This window comes from Amaranthus tricolor, chromosome 1 (assembly GCF_026212465.1).
Source record: "Amaranthus tricolor cultivar Red isolate AtriRed21 chromosome 1, ASM2621246v1, whole genome shotgun sequence".
NCBI classification, from domain to species: domain Eukaryota; kingdom Viridiplantae; phylum Streptophyta; class Magnoliopsida; order Caryophyllales; family Amaranthaceae; genus Amaranthus; species Amaranthus tricolor.
The window spans coordinates 36,211,886-36,236,938 of NC_080047.1; the positions used below are offsets into that span (position 1 = coordinate 36,211,886).

The 25,053-nt window shown below is 31.3% G+C and overlaps 1 protein-coding gene across 1 annotated transcript; it reads right to left on the bottom strand.

Moving 5' to 3' along the window:
• Positions 1-8,160: 8,160 nt before the first annotated feature.
• LOC130810083 (uncharacterized) lies at positions 8,161-24,477 on the bottom strand. The gene is made up of 6 exons (XM_057676024.1): positions 24,342-24,477; positions 23,432-23,479; positions 13,632-14,195; positions 12,698-13,022; positions 10,820-12,523; positions 8,161-8,364 (listed from the first exon to the last, which is right to left on the bottom strand). Exons 1-6 carry the CDS (start codon positions 24,475-24,477, stop codon positions 8,352-8,354), a joined length of 2,790 nt encoding a protein of 929 aa, XP_057532007.1. The 3' UTR covers positions 8,161-8,351.
• Between the last annotated feature and the right edge of the window lie 576 nt (positions 24,478-25,053).

Below are 25,053 nucleotides of genomic sequence, written 5' to 3' on the forward strand. Positions count from 1 at the left end.
ACACTTGGGTTTGCAAATTTGTAAGGTACAATATTTATGCTCTTTATTTAGAAATTAGAAAATTAGATCCAAATTACATTAATAATTTATTATTCAGATTTCAATATTAAGATTTAGAGAAGGTTTTACTTTTACTCCATCTAAATTCTGCATCACATTAAAGCACTAGTAAAAAAAATTTTTTGCATGAGTTTAAAAAAAATCCAATAGGGGCTTGAAATGGGTAAATGATTAAATTTTTAGTGATAAATTTTGAATATATGTAGTTAAATTAATGTGTTGGAATAAAATATTCAATAGATAGAAATATTTATGCAACATAATAAAAATAAATTTCCATTAGGCTTATGCTCGTTCAATCCCAATGAATTTATAACACAGAATAGTAGCACATATATTAAAAATTGTTTGGACTAATAAATTGTATGGATACAATCATAAGTAAAAGAAAATTTGTGAAGAAAAATTAAAGTAATGGTAGAATTATTACCCAAAATAAAAATATTGCAAAATATCATGATGGATCCAGAAACAAAAAACAAGTGATGTTAAAATTTTAAATTTAAAAATTTACTTTTAACAATCTTTTGATAAATGTAATTGTATATACCGAGTCTTCATTATTTAAACACGACACATAATATCAACTGTTAACAAATTTAAATTAGTAAAAACACAATCATTTATGATGGAAGTGAAAGAGAGACATTAGTTTACAATAGGGGAAGCAAGCACTCTGTTGAGTCTTGAGAGATCGTCTTTAGGAAAGACGGTTTTCAAGAGTCCAGCCCAATGTATTTTAGGTTTATTTTGAATAATAAAACTGATGCTTTACATTTCACAAGCTCGTGTGAAAGGGAATGTGAAAAGTTTTAGGGGGCGTTTTGTTCAAGCAAGGGAAACGGAATAGAAACAACAAAGGGAAACTAGGAGAAAGGAAAGGAAAAACACAGGATTCCCCAATTTGTTTGGTTCGTGTCAGAAAGGGAATTGAATTAACTATGATTCCGTTTGTTGGTGTTTGGATCAAAACAAGGAATCATATTTTTTTAAAAAGTCAATTTTTAAATCAAAATCAATTTCAAATAGTGACACAAACACACTCAAAAAATAAGAGGAAAAGGGAAAAAAGAAGAAGAAGATACAAACAAAATATATAAATGCCCACAAAATCTGGAAATTAAAATCGAAATAATAAACTATGAAGAAAAAGTAGATATACCTAGAGAGTTGCAAATCAAACTAGAAAATGTCGTCCGAGAATATGATATTCGACCATCAAAAAAGACAACAAGTATGTCAAAAAAATAAGCAAAGAAGATGATGAAAGGGAGAAATTCAGGAAGATCTTACCGAAAAATCGCAGGAGATCTGATGAAAGAGATTAACCTTAAGGCTAGGCTTCAGAGTACAATTAAAAGTGAAGAGAGAGAAGTGGGTAGCTGAGTGAATATGTGGTAAAGAGGAAAATAGAAGAATTGTAATCCCAAGGGAAATGTCAAAATGAAAAAACAAATGACAACTAAGGGAAACATGGGTAATTTACTTTTCCCTTTGTTAATTCCTGAGAACCAAACACGCCCTTATTTATAATTGTCTTTCTTCCTCTTTCCCATGCAATATACATCCTCGAATGAATCTTAGATGCAAGACAACAATGATGTCATGAAAGGTATGTGATGTTGAAAAAGACAACAATGGTGGAAAATAGTAATGTTAAAGAAGACATTAGTGTCTATTGTTTTTGAAAAGACAACAATGGGGGAAAACAGTGATGTTGATAAAGACAACAAACATCTGATTTTTTTGAATTAAGCTTCATCAATGGTGGAAAATAGTGAAGTTGAAAAAGACAACAATATCTACTATTTGGGAAAGGTAAAAAAAGTAATTGTGGTTATAAATTAATATATTTAGGAATATAACCAAACGTAATTGATATATAACTATGAACATTTGACAAAGGTTGACTGAACAAAACTTTTTCTAAATTTATGAATATAATTCTGTTTTTTTACCGTACTATGTGTTATATTTGTAATAATAATACAAAAGATTGTTTATAAGTGATTATAAAGCAAATTGCTAACACCTTATTCTTGGTACTATAGCATACTCTTCTACTCTTTTGATTTAGCCATGCGCAATAATGTTTCGCTCAATAAAAAATGTTATTTAAACATGAAAAGTTACTTTAGGCTCACATATATGCGTGGAAATTGACATTTCTAAGTGTGAAAAGATGCAATCTTTTTTATAGTGTATATGATTTTTATATTTATAAAAAGCGGTGAACCGATTGTCCGATCTACCCAAAGTTGAACTGTTAAGAACAACCTCATCTATCGTCAAGGAACCATCTAGAATAGCCTAGAATCATGATAAACCTCATTTTTACCTTCTATTTGGGCATGATATTTATTCACTATTCCTTGGTTTCCATGCATTTCTATTGCGTTTGGTTGGTGTTACGCTCTTTTGTAAGGTGGCATGTTTGTTGCTCGTCTTTGCAGAATGATCATCTATTTTGGAGTTTTAAAGCATGCTAGTTTGGAGGTGACATGGATCAAAGCTGAGGAAAAAATGAGGCTAAGAGGTGGAGAAAAATCCAAACCGAGCAAAGCAAGATGCATCATTTATGGAAAGTCAACATAAGTGCCGATGGAGGTCAACTCACTCAGATTTTGGAAGATAGAAGTTGGGTTGTTAGTTTCGAATCGACTGGTCACACATCGAATTTGGAGTTATAACATAGGAGATAGAGATTTTTCAAAATGAGATGCCAAAAGAGAAGGAAATCGTCCGATCGATCCATATAGACCGACCAATCGATCTTATGAGGGTGGTGTTCCGAAATGTTTGTGAAATTTACATTGGAGATCGATCGATCGATCGACCCAAGCGGATACACCTTGCATTTGTGATACACCTTCCCGCGAATTTTATATAACATGTACCTTCCTGGACCAATTTCAGTAAATTAAAATGTTCAAGCATTAGGTGGCGATAAGAAGGCAGTAGCAATTTTCTTATTTTTAGCTTCTTCTTTCAATTCTCTCCCTTTTTACACTTATAAACCCTAGCTTTTTTTCTTAATTTTTCTTGCGTTAAATTGAATTTTTTCAATAAAACTTTATTTTATAGATTAATTTAGTTAATTACATTTATTTATTAGCAATTGTTGGTAATTATATCAAACTTTCAAGCCGTGATCATGGTGGTTGAGAGTTGATTTTTTGTGGGTTTTTATATTTTTGTTCTCCAATCTTTTTCATTGTATGCAAGTATCTTCTAATACTTCTCCTTAGTTATTATTGATAGTTCGTTCTTATTTTTATGCTTGTTTGTGGTTTTCACCATTATTGCTCAATATTTGTATTATTTTTGTTCTTGTGTTTGTTGGTCATTTAATATCTTATTTCATTATCCATTATGATGTTTTTAAGTAAACAATGTGTAGAGGAGTATTTTTATAGGGTTGGGGTTAACTCCACACTTGTTATGAGTTGATGATGATGAAACTTTAGTTGATTTTGGGTTGATTAAAGGCTTATATGGGGGGTTGTTCTACCCATTGGCTAATGATTGTTATGATTGTTTCAAAAGTACCAATGAGGGTTGGATTTTGAGTAATCTGATCTTTTATTAATGGATGGAATTGGGTGTAAGGTATTAATGATGATTGAATCTCGCATCCACCCTCCTATCTAAGTGCTTTATCCCCCAACTACGAGAGTAGGGAAGGATGAGAAAATAGCGGACAATTTATAGCCCAAGCCCTTCATCTTCACCCATGAGAGTGAGGATGGTGAAGAGCTTAGAGGTAATCCCAAGCCCGATCAAGGATCAGATTGCTCCCCTTACCGTTTATGACCCTTAAGAACTAGTGTATTGCCATCGAATAGTCATCATGAATGAGTTAACCCTACTCCATCTTTATCATTGATTGTTAAGCCTTGTTTTTATATACTCTTAGTTATTGTTTGCAATAAAAAAACCCTTTTATATCTTGACTAATTGGTTATAAGTTGTAGGCTTCTGGGTAATTGTAGTCTCTATCTCTTTAAAGACCTTTCTCAAGTCAAGAGACTCTTTGACCGCACTCTCATCTATGGGTATGAGCTGCCGTCTTTGTTCCCTCTTCAGATCCTGATCATAGTTTTCTATAAGATGGATACACCGGGTATGATGATGATGACGACAACATAAGTACTAATTAACTAATTAACCAACAAGTATATAAAGACATTAGCAAATAAAATTAATTTTTAATAATCCAAATAAACTTTATGAAATTAAATAAATAAAAACAAATTTTTAATAATTAGGAACATACCCTTACCATCAAATGGCAATCATACAAAAGAAATTCAGCCTGGTCTACATACATGTAACTAACAATTGGGAATTGAATACAAATACAAGTTAATTAAGCATTATAATATATACTTAATTATAATAATTAAGTGAATAAATTAAGATTTGGCAAGTCTTCATTCTGATAATAATTAAGCATCAGGCAACCAACAATTATTGCGGTCATTTTGGAGACAACATTGACCGAATTCAACATTGTTTTTTAGAATCTGGTCGAAAAATTGGCCTTCGCAACAATCTTCATTAAGGTATGATGAAATATTAATTGCTTTGAATGGAATTCTACATACATTTCCTTTGGTTAAGCACTTCCCTTCTGCCGCACGCTTCAGCTCTTTGGAATCTACCATTAATGTTCTTTCGGGAACTTCATTCGTAATATTCATATGATCACCATTTATTATAACTTCCGTTACATTTTGCACATTATTTATTATTTCTTCTGGCATCGGCTCTCCAAGTTTTAGGGCATTACAACAAATCAACACAAATCCCATTAATTAATCAGATGTTTAACTCATAATTTACTTGTCTTTTCTTTGGAGAGGTTCATTCGTAACATGACATTATGTCACAGGCGGATGCATGTCCTAACAATTTTGTTGGAAATACTTTACATATAACAAGATTCCACACCACTAAAATAGCGCGTTATGAACTTTCCATACAATACTTGGTGGTTAATCCTCCAACTTCAATATGGTTTAGGGATAGGATAACATAAACAAGTGTGTATACAAGTGCACGGATGCCCTATAGGTATGTCCACACAGGTGGGCACGTGAGGTGATTAGGTGCTGAATTGTCACGTCTTCACAATCGTCCATTAAAAGCATTTATTTTTAATTTTAAATCATATACCGATACTAACATGTGTTGGTTGAGTTAATTGAAATTTGACATCTTTTGATTTTATACTCTTTCTGTTTTAATATTTTTGTCCTATTTATTTTTTGATACTATGCGCAATTCACTCTTAATTTTTATTTTATTCTTAACCTATAAGTTAAAATATAATCAAGTAGGTTTTTTTTGATTCGTCTGAACGCTAAGATCATTAATATCAACTTTTTTAAAATTATTTTTAGTTATGAACCATTAGAGATATTAAGAGGTTAATATTACGTAGGATTAAGAGTTTACCTCTTGTTGGTAATGTTAGTAGTGGAAGACATTGTGCTGCAGTGCATCTGAATTCATCCATTGTTTTGTATTCTGGAATTTTTGCATTTTTTTTATTTAATAATAAAGTTAATTAGAAAAAGTAGATATTATAAGCATTAAAAAAATATTATGATATATAAATTTAGTAGAAAAATATGAATACCACAATTTTTAAAAAAATATTTATATAAAAATAGTTTTATTGTGTGGAGCCATAACCATTACTAAAGAAAGTATAAAATAGTACAGTTGATATCAAACTTAAAAAAGTTGCCAAATGCCAATAATTAATTATGTGATAAAAATATCATAGATTATTTGTATTGATATACATTTAAAAAAAAAAACAATTTTTAGTAATGCATAATTTTATTTATTTTGAGCTAGTAAAGAAATACAAAGCATGAAAATACAGTAAAAATTAAAAATTTAAATAAAAAACCAAATTTACCTGACAAGATTTTGTTGTATACAGGTTGGCATGCTGTGTGTGAGTCGCTTATGCATTTTCGCTTTTTATCGAATTGATCTCTAACGTATATATTTTCAAACCGTCAATTGTTAAAATTGTTATGTTAGACTTAACTTATCATGAATGCAAGCATATGATAAGAAAAATATGAGGTGCAGATACTCTATCGTCAGGGAAATACTATTCCAAATCCATATGACAATGGGAGGAAGGGTCTAATAAATTATAAAGTGTGCACACCATCTTAAATTCATCGATGTAAAATAAACCAATTTAACAACAATCAACAAAAAAAAAAAATTTATAAAACAAGATCAACGCCTATGAGGACCTTGTGTTTGCATAACAAATATACGACAAATAAGAATAACTTTAAAAGATAAGAACAACAAATAAAATAACTCAAAATAAATAATAAAAACTTATTTAAAAAAGGAGAGAATAGACAACAAGCGAAAAGAAAAGTGTAAAAATTGAAATACAGCATGATAATTTACCTTTTGGTATGCATGATAATTGTTTTTCGCCTATGCATTTGAAATATGGTGTGAAAGATGGTGTGAAGTCATGACGAACATCTACAACAGGAATGCAACTAATCAACTCAAATGCAATGAAGAACAAGAGAGCCAAAACATGACTTTTTTCATTGATGCCATTTTGTAATTATGATTATTGTATGTTTAATTAATTAATTAGCAATGTGATTAATTTTAATTCACTATTAAGCTTGCTATTTATATATAATGGTTTTCCATAATAATAAATCAATTGTGTTATAAATAAAGTAGTGTTAAACCTCTTAGTAATTAGTATATATAATGGTTTTCCATAATAATGGTTTTCCATAATGTTCATCACGTTTAATACCACCCTGGCCGGCCTAATCTTTGTTAATTAAAGTATTAACTTAATCTAATTATCGATACTAATCATCTCAGCTAGTAAATTATATTGTGGACTTAGTATATTTTTGTTTTATTAGGAGATAATATTCTTTAATAAGAAAAATATGTTTCTTATTCTACATTTAGAATTAGTCTTAGAACAATTCTTTTATGATCCAAAATTTATGGAAATCCAGTCTAGTATTTAATATATACTCTTTCCTTTCTTTAAAGTTGTTTCGATTTGTTATTTTGTGTTGTTTAACTTTTTGTTCATGTGATAATGTAGTGTGTAATGGAGTAATTGCACTGGTGATTACCAAATTATCAAACAGAATAATTCTCATAATGAGATTATTTTTATTAGACTGACCTGATGTACACTTTTAATCTTAAATTGATAACTTGTAATTTAATGTAATCACTTAAAATCTACCAATTATAACCTTAAGTGCTGGTTTTATATAGTTTTGATTAAAGTCACCCAATATAAACTTTCAGTTTTTTAAAAATTTGCCAATGTATGCAAAAAGTAAAGTAGACAAACAATAAGGAACGAAGGGAGTATAGATATTAACATTATCTAAATAAAAATTATTGGAAAATCCACGTGGTGACCCTAAGGTTTTGGGTTTTCTACATTGTAACCAAAACTTTTAAAAAATTCATGCGGTAACCCTGAGGTTTACAAAATTATTCCATCTTTGAATTTGGGCGAATAAACATGATTTGGATGAAAGGTGGTAGAGTTAGGGTTTATGTTTTAGGGGAAAGGTTGAAACTGATAGCATTTGAAGTGATGAGTCACATAAATAGGCATACAGAAGTATTAAAGCTTTAAAATTAACATTTGCTAAAGTTTTATGTGTAAAAAGGTTAAGGTGGAACACTTTGATAAACCTAAGAATTACCGCGTGAATTTTTTTAAAAGTTTTGATTTCGACCTGGAATTTCTACAAATTATAATGAGAAGCGAAGTTAGAGTTGTTTGCATGTTTTATATAGTAATCACTTATAATCTACCAATTATAACCTTAAGTGCTGGTTTTATATAGTTTTAATTAAAGCCACCCGATATAAACTTTCAGTGTTTTTAAAATATGCCAATGTATGAAAAAAGTAAAGTAGACAAACAATAAGGAACGGAGGGAGTAATAGATATTAACATTATCTAAATAAAAATTATTGGAAAATCCACGTGGTAACTGTAATGACCCGTCTTAATATAGGGTGTATTGGCGGAAACAATACACTAAGTTGGGTCACTAAAATTTTCAAAATAAATTTATAACTTCGAATAAAGTAAATCAAAAAGTCATTACATAAAAATCCAGGGAGTAAAACACTCCCATAAACAAAAATAAATAAAACATCTAAACTTCAACTTAATGTTCTAGGTAACCCTACATCTCTCAGTCTTATTCCCCAGTCGCTCCGAGTGAATTCAATCATCACCTGCAACAACTAAACCGCAAATTACCACTTAGTGGCCAGTAACTAGACTGTCCTTAACACAAAGGTTCAAATTTAAACAAAGAACTAATGCGAGACTTAATTAAAATTCAAACCAATTAACAACGATCCAACCATACAAACCAATAGAGTCAAATAATGTTGATCAATTCAATTAATACCAAAGTAGGGTAACCAAATCAATTAAAACCAAGGATAACTAACAATTTAACAAAAAAATCAAGTTAACAATATTTTCAAGTCGTACTTGGAACAGACGCAGTGAACAAATTCGCGGCCCACTAAGCCTAGATAAAGTCAGGGCGAACCTCGGGTCAACCACAATGATATAACCCTGTCTAAGAATGGCCAATCTCTCTCGTTTTCCGAAGATCCAGCATAACGAGAACGACAACTAAATCTAAAACCAATCTACTATAGATCTGCTGTCCAATCGAAGGAACCACTATGGACTTACCCAACGATTTCCAAATAACAACAAAACCAATGTTCATAAGGAACCACTATGGATTTACCCTTAAGAACCCAAAAGTCAAATTCCAAAATCAAATCAAATGTTCATAAGGAACCACTATGGATTTACCCTTAAGAACCCAAAGGCCACGATGACCATTTCCAAAATACAAAAACTCCAAAGGAGTAGTTCAAAACCAATCAAGATCAAAATCATACAGTTTAAGTTGTAATGTCTGAGTTTGGAATAAGGATAATTCGAACTTAATCAAGAATACACCTTACTACAACTCTTGGCAAGAATATACTACAGACAATGTTATTTTATTCTTAAGTATAAACTTGTCGACAAGCAACAAAACAGTTTTATAAACCATCAAAATAAAATCACATAGCCATTATAATAGTCAACAAAAGTCAATGGTCAAGGTCGAAGTCAATGCCAAAGTCAAGTTCTCTATTTACATGACTTTAACAACAAATGGTCATAAACTATCTAATTAAATAAATAAGTAGTACATGAAATTAACACATAACCAAGCAATTAGGTACATGACCAAAAATAATAAATTAATAAATTAAATCAGGTTTTAATTCCTCTTAACCTTAATTAATTCACAAAATTCAAATTAAGTAGTTTAAGCCATCATTAAATAATAATTTTGTAAAATTGAACCCAAATTCATCAAAATCAATTTACACTATTACCTACTGATTGTAACATATTTTAGTGTTAAAATAATGTGAAAATAAATTAAAATCAATAAATTACAGCCAAATTACTATTAATAAAAAGTGTAGATTTTCCAGATTTTCATAATAATTTAAAATAAAATTATTCAAATCACGAAAATAAATTTTAACCAATCCTAATTTAATCTATGTTATAACACATCATAGAAGATTAAAATAACAATAATATATGCACGAAAATAATTAAAGCAAAATTTACTATATAAAACCGAATTAATCAATTTAAATTTTAATTAATTCTAAACAAGACTTCTATGTTTAATTAAGAAACTAAGTGAAGAAAAATCTAGTTACCTGGATAATGGAGGAAAGTAATAATCTTTAGAAGATTAAAGAAAACTCCAAGAAAATCTCCCAAATAATTTGCAAAATAAATTCCTTGAAGTAAGCTTGAATAATTCAAAATAAGTCTTCAAAAGTTACCCAAAAATATGATAATATTTTGACACTTGAAGAAAAATAAAGCAAGTATTCTTTTTTTTTATTTTGAGAGAAAAGAATGAGAGAAAGAAAGTTTATGAGCTAGTTTATGAATGAATGAAAATTTCCATAACAATAGGCTAGTATTTATAGGAGGGGAAAAACCATCCCAAAAGACTCTTCATAATGGTTGAGAATTTATGAGCATTAGGAAGTTCAATCAACTTGAAGAAAAGAAAATGAAAAGATTTGAAGGATGTTCATGCATTCATTCCATTCTAGAATGTACCAATTAATTAAGCATAAATTAGAATCAATTAACCTAATTAAACACTAATTTTAAAAGCTTATCATGATAATAGTGTACTAAAAAAAAATATATTTAGTCATCCTAATTTAAAACTTGTTACCACAAGTTGGTCCAAAAATAAATAACCTAGGACATATAATAGTAGTACATAAATTTAATGAAAATAATATATTAACACGACGACAATAACAACAACAACAACAACAATAATAATAATAATAATAATAATAATAATAATAATAATAATAATAATAATAATAATAACTTACGCTCCTTTTAAATCACATTATAAAGCATAAAAGAGATAGTTATAATAATCCACAAATAATATCATAATAAATTATTTTAAATTAAAAACTAGACTTAAAGAAAAGTAACTAGAAAGATGAATAAAATGGAAATTATGCCACAGAGAAAAATTCGGGGCATTACAATCCTACCCACTTATAAAAAGTTTCGTCCTCGAAACTTACAAAAAGAAAGATAACGAAACAAGGACGAAATAATTACCTTTGTTCGGCTACAAACAACTCGGGATACTTAAGTCGCATTGACTCCTCAGTTTCCCAGGTGGCTTGTTCATACTTTTGACTACGCCACAAAACTTTCACTAATGGCACTTCCTTTCTCCTCAGAGAACGTACCTGACGATCAAGGATTTTGACTGGCTTCTCCTCGAAAGTCAAATTAGGGTTGACCTCTACCGACTCTACGGCTATAACATGCGAAGGGTCACTTCGATAACGCCGTAACTGAGAGACATGGAACACATTGTGAACCTTAGATAGCTCGACTGGCAAAGCCAACTTATAAGCCACTTCACCAATCCTCTCAAGTACCTCATAAGGACCCACATACTTAGGGCTGAGCTTGCCCTTCACACCAAATCTCATTACTCCCTTCATTGGGGACACCTTCAAAAGCACCTTATCCCCAACATCATAAGTAATAGGTCTCCTACTCAAATCGGCATAAGACTTTTGTCGATCCTGGGCAGCCTTCATCTTTGCTTGAATAACTTTGACCTTATCTATAGTAGATTGGATAAGATCGGGTCCCAACACCAACGAATCACTTATGTCGCTCCAGAAAGTAGGACTACGACATTTCCTACCATAAAGAGCCTCGTAGGGAGCCATTTGGATGCTCGCATGATAGCTGTTGTTGTAAGAGAACTCTACCAAGCTTAAAGACTTCACCCACGAGCCTTGGAATTCCAGGGCACAAGCACGGAGCATGTCTTCCAAAGTCTGGATTGTTCTCTCCGTTTGCCCATCAGTTGCAGCATGGAAAGCGGTACTCAACTTCAACTTAGTACCAAAAGCCTTTTGTAACGAGGACCAGAAATGAGATAAGAACCTGGGATCACGATCGGACACAATTTCCCTAGGTACACCATGCAACCTTATGATTTCATTTGAATAAGCCTCCGCCATTTGTTCCATTGACCAAGTCTTCTTCATAGGAATAAATCTGGCAACCTTGGTCAAGCGATCAACTATTACCCACACTGCATTCAAGCCACCAGCGGCATTAGGAAGCCCCATCACAAAATCCATGGAAACGGAGTCAAACTTCCATGCTGGAATAGGAAGGGGTTGTAACAAACCACCTGGCCTTTGATGCTCAATCTTCACCTTCTGACACACCAAACACTTGGCAACAAATTCAGCAACCTCTTTTTTCATACAAGGCCACCAAAAGCTTAGCTTGAGGTCCTTATACATCTTCGAACCTCCAGGATGTACTGAATAAGGAGTGTTATGAGCTTCACTCATGATTTCGTTCTTCAAAATCGGATCATTAGGCACACACCATCGCCCTTTGAACTTCATACTCCCATCCTCTGCAATATCAAAACTCCCAGCTCGTCCTTGAGCCTTTGCAGCCCGAATCTTCCGAAGCTTAGGATCATTCTGTTGCTTCTCTCTTAACTCAGCATAAAGAGCAGGCTCAGAACTCATAGCGTTTAAGCGAGCTTTAACCCCACCCAATGATACCACTTCAATTTCCATCTTGCGGAATTCCTCACATAAGTCCTTAGAGAGAACCTTCATAAAATTCAGCAAGGGTCCAGGCTTTCGACTCAGGGCATCAGCAACCCTATTAGCCTTTCCTTCCTTATACTCCAAGGTCAATTCATAATCCTTGACAAGCTCGAGCCAGCGCCTCTGACGCATATTCAATTCTTTCTGAGTGAAAATATACTTGAGGCTTTTATGATCAGTGTAAATCTTGCACGAAACACCATATAAATAGTGTCGCCAAATCTTTAATGCAAACACCACTGCAGCCAATTCAAGATCATGCGTAGGGTAATTCTTCTCATGAACTTTTAATTGCCTTGAAGCATAGGCAATAACCTTACCCCGTTGCATCAACACACACCCTAGTCCACTCTTCGAGGCATCACTGAACACCTCATACTCCTCTCCTTCTATCGGCAAGACTAAGACAGGAGCAGATGTGAGCTTTTCTTTCAATAACTGAAAAGCCTTTTCGCACTCTTCGGACCATCTAAACTTGCAGTCTTTCTTCATCAATTTTGTCAAAGGTTGAGCAATAATAGAGAAGTTATGCACAAACCTTCGATAATAGCCTGCAAGTCCTAGAAAACTCCGAACTTCAGTTACACTAGAGGGACTTGCCCATTCTATAATAGCTTTAATCTTCGTTGGATCAACCTTCACACCTTCCTTGCTAATAACATGGCCTAGAAATGCCACTTTCTTAAGCCAGAATTCACATTTTGAGAACTTGGCAAACCATTTCTGCTTCCTGAGAATGTTTAACACCATTTCTAGATGTTTAACATGCTCTTCTTCATCCTTCGAGAATACCAAGATGTCGTCAATGAAGACAACTACACATTCATCCAACAACTCGTGAAAGGACCTATTCATCTGGTCCATAAACACAGCAGGGGCATTCGTAAGACCGAAGGGCATGACGACAAATTCATAATGCCCATATCTAGTCCGGAAAGCCGTCTTTTGAATATCATCTTCCCTCACAGGGATCTGATGGTAACCAGACCTAAGGTCAATTTTAGAAAAGACACCCGCGCCCTTTAATTGATCAAAAAGATCGTCAATTCTTGGCAAGGGATATCTATTTTTGATAGTTACCTTGTTCAGTTCACGGTAGTCAATACACAGCCGCATACTACCATCTTTCTTCTTCACAAATAGAACTGGAGCACCCCAAGGAGAAGCACTGGGCCTTATAAAACCCTTATCGATAAGCTCTTGCAACTGAGTCTTTAACTCTTGCATTTCTGAGGGTGCCATTCTATAGGGGGGTTTAGAAATAGGAGCGGTACCTGGAATCAAATCAATCCCAAATTCTACATCTCTTTCGGGAGGGATTCCAGGTAATTCTTCGGGAAATACATCTGGATAGTCTCTGACAATGGGAATGTCTTCAAGCTTAACGCCTTCGGAGACTTCAGTCACTTTGCACAAGAAAACTTCATTCCCTTTTCTTTGTATTTTCATCATCTTTATAGCAGAGATGATCTTCACACCAGGCTTTGCTTTGGTGTTAGAATAAGAAACTCTCTCCCCTTTATGGTTTCTCAACACCACCTTCTCATCCCTACAATGGAATACAGCTCGGTATTCCTTCAACCAATCCATGCCGAATATCACATCGAATTCGTCCATGGGGAACTCTTTAAGATTTGCAGTCAATTCTACCTCGTTAATGATAACAGGAACGCTTCGAAAAGCGCGATGACAAGAAATTTTCTCCCCATTAGGAAGGGAGATCACAGATTTAACAGACATAGAAGAGTTCAACTTGGCTTTTTCAATAAAGAAAGAAGAGATGAAAGAAGCAGTAGCACCAGTATCATTAAGCAGAGGTTCATCTTCTAGGAGGAATCCTACAAAAACAGAAATTTATATGTAGTCTTACATACTTCCTTGCTTTTCTAAAAGCAATTCCCATTTCTTACTACCCAAGTAATCCTCACTCTATGGTCAAGTCAATTGCTTAGATTCCAAGTAACTTACTCAAGCAAGCCTCGGAACCGTTCAGCTCTGATACCAACTGTAATGACCCGTCTTAATATAGGGTGTATTGGCGGAAACAATACACTAAGTTGGGTCACTAAAATTTTCAAAATAAATTTATAACTTCGAATAAAGTAAATCAAAAAGTCATTACATAAAAATCCAGGGAGTAAAACACTCCCATAAACAAAAATAAATAAAACATCTAAACTTCAACTTAATGTTCTAGGTAACCCTACATCTCTCAGTCTTATTCCCCAGTCGCTCCGAGTGAATTCAATCATCACCTGCAACAACTAAACCGCAAATTACCACTTAGTGGCCAGTAACTAGACTGTCCTTAACACAAAGGTTCAAATTTAAACAAAGAACTAATGCGAGACTTAATTAAAATTCAAACCAATTAACAACGATCCAACCATACAAACCAATAGAGTCAAATAATGTTGATCAATTCAATTAATACCAAAGTAGGGTAACCAAATCAATTAAAACCAAGGATAACTAACAATTTAACAAAAAAATCAAGTTAACAATATTTTCAAGTCGTACTTGGAACAGACGCAGTGAACAAATTCGCGGCCCACTAAGCCTAGATAAAGTCAGGGCGAACCTCGGGTCAACCACAATGATATAACCCTGTCTAAGAATGGCCAATCTCTCTCGTTTTCCGAAGATCCAGCATAACGAGAACGACAACTAAATCTAAAACCAATCTACTATAGATCTGCTGTCCAATCGAAGGAACCACTATGGACTTACCCAACGATTTCCAAATAACAACAAAACCAATGTTCATAAGGAACCACTATGGATTTACCCTTAAGAACCCAAAAGTCAAATTCCAAAATCAAATCAAATGTTCATAAGGAACCACTATGGATTTACCCTTAAGAACCCAAAGGCCACGATGACCATTTCCAAAATACAAAAACTCCAAAGGAGTAGTTCAAAACCAATCAAGATCAAAATCATACAGTTTAAGTTGTAATGTCTGAGTTTGGAATAAGGATAATTCGAACTTAATCAAGAATACACCTTACTACAACTCTTGGCAAGAATATACTACAGACAATGTTATTTTATTCTTAAGTATAAACTTGTCGACAAGCAACAAAACAGTTTTATAAACCATCAAAATAAAATCACATAGCCATTATAATAGTCAACAAAAGTCAATGGTCAAGGTCGAAGTCAATGCCAAAGTCAAGTTCTCTATTTACATGACTTTAACAACAAATGGTCATAAACTATCTAATTAAATAAATAAGTAGTACATGAAATTAACACATAACCAAGCAATTAGGTACATGACCAAAAATAATAAATTAATAAATTAAATCAGGTTTTAATTCCTCTTAACCTTAATTAATTCACAAAATTCAAATTAAGTAGTTTAAGCCATCATTAAATAATAATTTTGTAAAATTGAACCCAAATTCATCAAAATCAATTTACACTATTACCTACTGATTGTAACATATTTTAGTGTTAAAATAATGTGAAAATAAATTAAAATCAATAAATTACAGCCAAATTACTATTAATAAAAAGTGTAGATTTTCCAGATTTTCATAATAATTTAAAATAAAATTATTCAAATCACGAAAATAAATTTTAACCAATCCTAATTTAATCTATGTTATAACACATCATAGAAGATTAAAATAACAATAATATATGCACGAAAATAATTAAAGCAAAATTTACTATATAAAACCGAATTAATCAATTTAAATTTTAATTAATTCTAAACAAGACTTCTATGTTTAATTAAGAAACTAAGTGAAGAAAAATCTAGTTACCTGGATAATGGAGGAAAGTAATAATCTTTAGAAGATTAAAGAAAACTCCAAGAAAATCTCCCAAATAATTTGCAAAATAAATTCCTTGAAGTAAGCTTGAATAATTCAAAATAAGTCTTCAAAAGTTACCCAAAAATATGATAATATTTTGACACTTGAAGAAAAATAAAGCAAGTATTCTTTTTTTTTATTTTGAGAGAAAAGAATGAGAGAAAGAAAGTTTATGAGCTAGTTTATGAATGAATGAAAATTTCCATAACAATAGGCTAGTATTTATAGGAGGGGAAAAACCATCCCAAAAGACTCTTCATAATGGTTGAGAATTTATGAGCATTAGGAAGTTCAATCAACTTGAAGAAAAGAAAATGAAAAGATTTGAAGGATGTTCATGCATTCATTCCATTCTAGAATGTACCAATTAATTAAGCATAAATTAGAATCAATTAACCTAATTAAACACTAATTTTAAAAGCTTATCATGATAATAGTGTACTAAAAAAAAAATATATTTAGTCATCCTAATTTAAAACTTGTTACCACAAGTTGGTCCAAAAATAAATAACCTAGGACATATAATAGTAGTACATAAATTTAATGAAAATAATATATTAACACGACGACAATAACAACAACAACAATAATAATAATAATAATAATAATAATAATAATAATAATAATAATAATAACTTACGCTCCTTTTAAATCACATTATAAAGCATAAAAGAGATAGTTATAATAATCCACAAATAATATCATAATAAATTATTTTAAATTAAAAACTAGACTTAAAGAAAAGTAACTAGAAAGATGAATAAAATGGAAATTATGCCACAGAGAAAAATTCGGGGCATTACAGTAACCCTAAGGTTTTGGGTTTTCCACATGGTAACCAAAACTTTTAAAAAAATCATGTAGTAACCTGAGGTTTAAAAAATTGTTCCATCTTTGAATTTGGGAGAATAAACATGATTTAGATAAAAGATGGTAGAGTTAGGGTTTATGTTAAAGGAAAAAAGGTTAAAACTGATGGCATTTGAAGTGGTAAGTCACATAAATAGGCATAAAGCGGTATTAAAGCTTTAAAATTAACGTTTGCTAAAGTTTTATGTGTAAAAAGGTCAAGGTGGAATACTTTGGTAAACCTAAGGATTACCGCGTGAATTTTTTTAAAAGTTTTGATTACCACGTGCAATTTCTACAAATTATAATGTGAAGTGAAAATCTCTTAAGTTTGATTTGTGGCAATCCAGCGAAGTTGGAGTTGTTTGCATGTTTAAAACTTTGAAACTAAGAGTTCACGAAACATTTGAATACCTAAAATAAAACAAACTCAAACATTCAGTGATAGCAACGTGGACGTTTGCAAGGCTTATAAAAATTTGTCAAAATCTTTTTAGCCTATTTAAACCTACAAAAATCTCAAATTATTAGTATATTTTGTGAAGATAATTTGAATGGTTGATTAAGAAAATACTCTCTTTGTTTTTTTCTTTTTTACTTTGACTTAGTCAAATTAATGTAACTTTAGATCATTAATCATCTTAGAAATAATTAATAATTATGTAATAAAGTGTATGTGTCAGGATCAGAAACCCTAAATCATGGTTAAAAATAATTGTTAATAAATCTTTCAAAACCAACAAAGTGTAATCTAATTTAGAAAAGAAACTATATTTAACAGAAAGGGAATCAAAGAGAGAAAAAAGGACGGTGCATTACATCTACAGGTCACTCAAATGCTAATACCAAAGGTTACTTTTTTGATAGTGGGACACGTTTCACACACTAAGGAGGGTAATTCTAATTAGGGCAGTAAATGCACCGCTAAGAGACCAATAATAAACGCGACGCTCCAGTAATTGTTTTAATCGAAACAAATTGGTTTTTTTTGAATTGGTAAAGACATCTGCTGAGGGTATTTGGGACATTCCTTGACAGCCCAATAATGGGCCATAAATACTTCATTTATGCCATAAATAAGGAAACAAATTCTCTACAAAAAAGTACAACTTAACTCAAAGCATAAGAATTGCAATTTATTACTTGTGCATGAATAAGAACTGATCCATTAAATTCCATTGACCTTCAAAAGATAATTTGATGAAGATAAAGAACATTTATTGAATAAGATAAGGTTTTATTCATTAAATTCGTAGAAAAGGCCCACGATAAAAAAAGGCGATAAGCAATAATCCACATTATTGGGATATTGTGCACTTAGAAGGACTTGTTAGACACCTTACATCATTAACGCACCGATTGTGTATGCTCCCAGAAAATCATTCCGGGCCTTCCTAACCCTTGTTGATTTTGTAGGTTATTAAGGCATTTTAAAGAGTGGTCTTACTGTAAGATTTAGCTTGATTGGAAGAACAAGCCTCTAATTCAACTTAAACCTTTGCTTAAGGATAATCCTTGGACTAATCTTGACCTTAGTTCTTAATTAATTGTGTCTCATAAAATACAAGAACAAAAAGTATCATTAACAATATAAATTAATATATAGAAGTATTTTCATTAATATAACTTTTATGAACATATAAATTCATATATTTAGAGCTAGTAATGATCAAATTAAACATTTTTAATTTAAAAACTAAAGTAATAACAAAAAATAATGGAGAGAGTAGGTTAGATTCCAACCCATAGCATGTAAATGTGATGTATTCTCTATGCATATATAGCATTTGGACTAATAAATCAAAACGATCAAGATTGTGAGCGCATATCATTTGCAGAGGCGGAGAAAATTAATTCGTGGTCCAACTCATTTTTCATAAATTTTTAAACATATGACCTTCTACAATAAAAATAGGGATTTTTAAAACCAAAATAAAAATAAAAGTAATGGATTGATGAAAAATTATAGAAAAAGTGTAAAAGTTTACAAAATTTAAAATTAAGAAGTAAATATTGATTATTTTTATATTAAGTTTGTAATTATTGTTGTTTAACGAATGAGTGAAAATTAAATAATACTCTCTCTGTTTTCAAATGTTCTTCCTATTCACTTTATTTGCAAATCTCAATGCAAACTTTAAAATCAAATAATTTTAATGAGAAGTTTTTAAAAATTCTAAAAATTAAACTTCATATGTAGAATGTATATATTGAGACAAATCTAACAAGATCCCACGTGAATATGTTTTTCTTATAGATCGATAATAAATCGTAGTCAAAGTGTGACACTAAAATTCGTAAATTCTATTTGGAAAAAACATATATGAAAACCGAGAGATTATAAGAGAAGGTATTCAGGAGTTAAAAAGGGTTGCTTTAGAAATAAATAAAAGAAAAGAGAGAAATAGAAAGCATTGAATAAAATTTGATCATATTCTCTCTTGATATGTTGAATAAAACTCCAACCAACTACTCTATCTCATTAGTACATAATATAAATATTTATATAAGGTTTTTCAGGTTTAGGGGCTCAATGGCGAAACATAGTTGGGGGCAGGTGGGACCGTGGGGCCCTTACCCCCCGAAATTTTTGCCAAATTTTTTCAGTGTACAACCGGGGTTTTATATTTTTATAATTTCAATCAAGCAAATAAAACCAACACAATAAAAAGAAGAAAATAATTGAAAAAAAGAATTTCATAATTAATACTGGAGTATCAAATTAGGAATAAAATTATTATTTAACACTTGAAAAAAAAAAAGAAAAAGAAAGAAAGCAATTGGGAGAAATCGACAAAATTAAAAATTAAGCTTACCATCCAATTAAATGATAAAGGTTTATTTTTATATTTTGATTAAATTTCTTATCTTTATTTAATAATTAGTTTGAATAAGTGAATACTTGAATCAATGAAAACTCATAAAATAAAATAATCAATTATGAAGATAGTGAAGATAAGATTTTGTAACAATATAGCCAACGATTATCTTGCTGATAGTTTTGTAATATACATTGAGAGACAAAAAGCAAAGACATATAGTGTCAATAAGATTGTAGATGATTTTAAAGCGTTAAAAGAGCGTTGAGTTTTACTTTGATTAAAAATTTACATTATGACCTTTAGTTGTATTGATTGGCCATATTTTAATCGAATTCAATTTTGTTTGTTAACTCCCTTTAATATTTTGTTCAAATTTCTCCATAAGAAAACTCTATGCAATTGATCACCCCCGCATGTCACTAAGCCGCCGCTGATCATTTGTCTCAATGATCTATTAATCCCATTTTCTCTATGGACTCAACACTTTACTTACTTTTATACACTCTTTAATGATTGTTTAGGTGTATATAGAGGTGTCTATTCAGGTGATCTGGTCGGTTTTGGATGGGTGTTATTCGCTTTGATTGAATTTTGGATCGGTTATTAATCAGATGCGTATTACGGCGGGTCACATTCGGGTCGGGTCGGTTAGTCATGGTTCGGTTGAAGATTAGTTATTCGAGCTATCGGGTTTGCATCAGTTCGGTGTCGGTTGAAGTTCAAGTCGAGTGTCAATCGGTTTCGGGTTGTTATCTGTTAACAATTGGTTTGGTTATATTGGATCCGGGTATTTTTTTTCAAGTAGATCTCGGCTGTGAGTTACTAATTACTATCGATCGAGTCAATGTCACATTAAGTTGCTAGTCATTTTTTAATTCATGACAATATTCTCTTTACTTAAGGGAAATAGTTAAAATGCAAATCAATAAGTAATTATTACTTTCTTACTTTTACTTGTTTGACTATAAATTAAAATTAAAATTCTATTGTTTTTCATCCAATTTGATTAAAAATAGTTTATTAGACATTAATCATTGATTATTTACTCTATCATCTAATTAGTTAATCTCATAAAACGATAGGTATTTCATAAATTAAATTTAAAAAATACATGGTTTAATATTGAATATGAGGTGATCATACTTTTATGTTAGAAATTGGTTCAGGTTTATAACAGTTCGATTAAAATTGGTTCGGGTTAAGTTGGTTATAGCGGGGTTGAGTTCGATTTCGAGCATGATACGGGTCAGATAGGACTCGGTTCGGTCACTATTAGGTTCGGGTAATATCCGTTAACGTTACATGTCGGTCATAAAAATCGGTCGCAGTTCGAATTCAGTTTTCCATTTTCGGTGGTCAATCGGTTCGGGTAGTGTCGGTTCAATAAATCTAAAAAAGATACGCATTTTCGGGTCGGATAACTTTCGGTTTCGGGTTGGATTTTCGGGTCGGGTCACATTTGAACAGCTCTAGGTGTATATAAAGTTTCTTTAATTCTTAATCAAGATGGTTTTATGGTGAGACAATTTGTATTGGGCTGGTCCAATACATATTTTTTGTCTTAAAGTGATTACTTATAAAGTTAAAGTGATCACTTATAATTTTAAAATAATCACTATTTATAGTCTTAGAGTAATTACCCATACCCTTAAAACAATCACTTACGATATTTAAGTAATCAATTAAATAGGCTAATTATATAGGACTGTCTCATAAAAGACAAGCTGATAAAGTTTTTGTGTTGAGGAATTAAACAGGAGTAAATTCTAAGGATGCTTCAAAATACTTTGCCAATAATAATATTTCTTTTGCTATAAAAGACACGTTAAATTGCATATTATCTCTTATAATAAACCAATAATATTATGATTATATGATTTCTAAAATTATTATGGCTATGTTGTTTGGCGCTACCTTTTTCATTTTGTTGTTATTTTTCATAAATTGAATTTGTAATATTGTCATAACTTATTTCATACTTCTCTCTAGTTACTCTCTAAAAAACGCTCTAAACTGAAATTCAACATGAAAACAATATGAATGATAAAATTGATCACCAAATCGATTCGGTAAATATTGATTTCAACTCGTACTTGAATTTTTGTGATAAATTGAATGAAAAAAAAGACAACTGGAAGTCGCACAAAACGTTCAACTGCGCCTAGGTCAATTAAACCCAGTTTAAGTCGCATATTTTGTGCGATTACTATCTGTATTTTTTATTATTTTTTATATTCCTTGGATTATTAATTTTTTTATTTAAATTCTTCCTTATTAATATATGTAAAATAGGTTTAAAAACTTATGTGACGATATAGATTATTCAACCAGATTTATTACAGATAGGCAATTAAAATCAGTAGATAAATTACATATTTGAGGGATGAAGTTGCAATTGAAATCAGTTTACAATTTACTCATGCGTTACATAAGCAAAAAAAAAAAATCATTCTACTATTAGTTTATATCTACGCTGTCATCGTAGTACAACGTGATAAGTTTAGAGATCAACTGCATGATTTAGCTAACACCTCTCTGTATAAATTACAGACTTGTAATTCTGTAAGCTACTCCTTGAATAATTTAAAGCATCATTCCAATTAGTTATTTTCAAATTGTTATCAAACAAAGCAAACCAAACTAAAAATCACATTTTCTGTACACTTCTGAATAATGATTCTATGTATAGCACCAGGTACTTCACCTTAATTAGTTTATCAACACTTAGCTTGTGGCAAACTTTATGGTATATAATTTCCTACTAACCTTAAAATTACCATATAAGATCTTAATCAATTTCCTAAATCAACTTGAACAGAAATCTGATGTTTGAGATCATACCCAATGTGAAGTATATGTTCACCCATTGAGATTCTTCTAATCCCAAATTCATCTGCCCTACTAAGATGCTTGCAAACGTGTAAATTCATCCGGTTTAAAAAATAAGATAATTAACCCGGTTTGTCAAAATCGGGTATTTTGGACCAGGTACCCGGTTTATAAACCGGGTATTCGGGTCAAATCCGGATATCGATTTTAGTAAAACCAGGTACGCGGTATCCGGTTTTGTGATTTTGTTTTTTTGAAAAAAAAAAAAATTAAAATGCTTATTCTTAATATATGTGATATAATTAATATATTATAATCACTTAACCCTAAAAAAAATTAAATGTGTTAAAATTTAAAGTAATGTGTTAAATTATATTCTAATATTGTGCTTAATAATATTTCAAACGGCGTATTTTAAAATACATAAATATTTTGCCTAATTTAGCTCCAACACAAATTTTTCTTATAAAAATCATGTTTGCGACCCGGTATATAAAAAAAATAAGAAAAAAAAACACAATTTTTAGGAAACAATCATAACCGGTTTAACTGGGTCAGACTCGGGTCACAATTTTAGGTACCCGAAAAAGCGGGTTCCCGGATTTTCGGATCTGGGTCGATACCCGGTACCCGGTTTTGAACACCCCTAACCACCGTTAATTACTACTTACGAAACGGGCTGTTGGTGATTGGTTTTAAAAGTCAATCATTATAAATGACGCCCCAGAGAAATGGAATTAGTAAACTAACCTGGATTAGTGGTACCAAAGGGGACATCAACAATAGCAGTACCACCAGCTTGAGAAAATTTGAATAAAATAAGATGTTTTAACAACTTAATTCACAAAATAAGCTTCGTGAAAATTTAATTACCAAAATAAGCGTCCGTACATCCAAACCTAGCCTTGGAGTAAGTCGCTATTACTAACAGCTACTTAAAAAAAAAAATTTTTAAGTCGCTGTTAGTAACAGCGACTTAATGAATTTTAAGTTTTCAATTCTCAGTTACTTCCTTATTCAAACCTACGAGATTAAGGAGTTGATCAGTTAACCTTAAAGTTGTTGTTACTAACAGCGACTTAAGGAGTTGACTGGTCAACTTCCTAAGTCGCTGTTAGTAACAGCGACTTATGACTTTTAATTTTTTTTTCTTGTCTTTCGTTGTTAGTAACAGCGACTTACTCCAAGGCTAGGTTTGGATGTGCGGACGTTTATTTTGGGAATTAAGTTTTCATGAAGTTTATTTTTGGAATTAAGTTGTTAAATAATCTTATTTTGTAACTTTTTTCTTTATGAAAATGTCTCACCACATTAATTAGTTCTCATCCAAACATTTATGTTATTATAATCTTATTCATACAATTTAAATGTTTTCAACACATTGATAATGTTTGTGCCAATGCCCTTTATTGCAATTGCAAAGGGATAAAGAGAGTACTTAAGAGAGGTTGACGGCATGCAGGGGCAGATCTAATGGGGGGTCAACGATGTCAACTGACATTACTTAAATTTTGAAAAAAAAATTAATATTATAGGTCAAGTTCAAACCCCTCTAACTCAATTTTTTTGGCTTTTTCTGATTTTCATAATAATATATCCTGGCCCACATTCCCATGCTAGGTGGCTATCATTAATTCCCTTTGTACAAAAATATCAGTACTTTTCTTTGCAATTTCCCCAGCCACTTTTTCAATTTCAAAATCAAAAGAACCAAAGTTAACTTCCCTCCCATTTGAACACTCAACCAACGAGTAGCGATATTCAAGAAGCAACAACCGTCTGTAGCCGAGTTGCATTGTAGGCCTGTTGCAGCGGCGAGCCGGCCATCTTGACTCAATCAGACACCGCCGGCAATCAGTGGACTAGGTAAATAAATTAGGGCTTTCAAGTTTATCCTTTTTAATTCTTAATTCTATTTGTAATTTGTTTATCTCTAATCAATTTGTTTATGAGTTTATGAACTTATCTATTTGTTTAGAAATTAGGGCTTTTATATTTATATGTTTATCTATTGAGATAAATTAGAGTTTTTAGTTTTACAATTTTCTTACTAAAGATTAGGTAAAATTAGGGCTTTTAAAAATTAAGGTATTTTTTTATGATTTTCTTAGCAATTACTTATTTGACAAATAGCAATTGATAATTTCGATTAATTATTTTGATAGTTTAAACATTAAAGGTTTTATAATTGTGATTAATTAGTTATTTAGTATTTTAGTAATTTAGTTTAAAAGTTCAAGCGTGAATTTGTGATTGATCTATTTGATCATGTTATTACAGTTTAAATGGATAGGTATTTTAAAAAACTATCTTTTGGATCGTCGATTGGCAATACTAGTTTAAGATCCGAAAATTCACCATCTCCCCCTAGA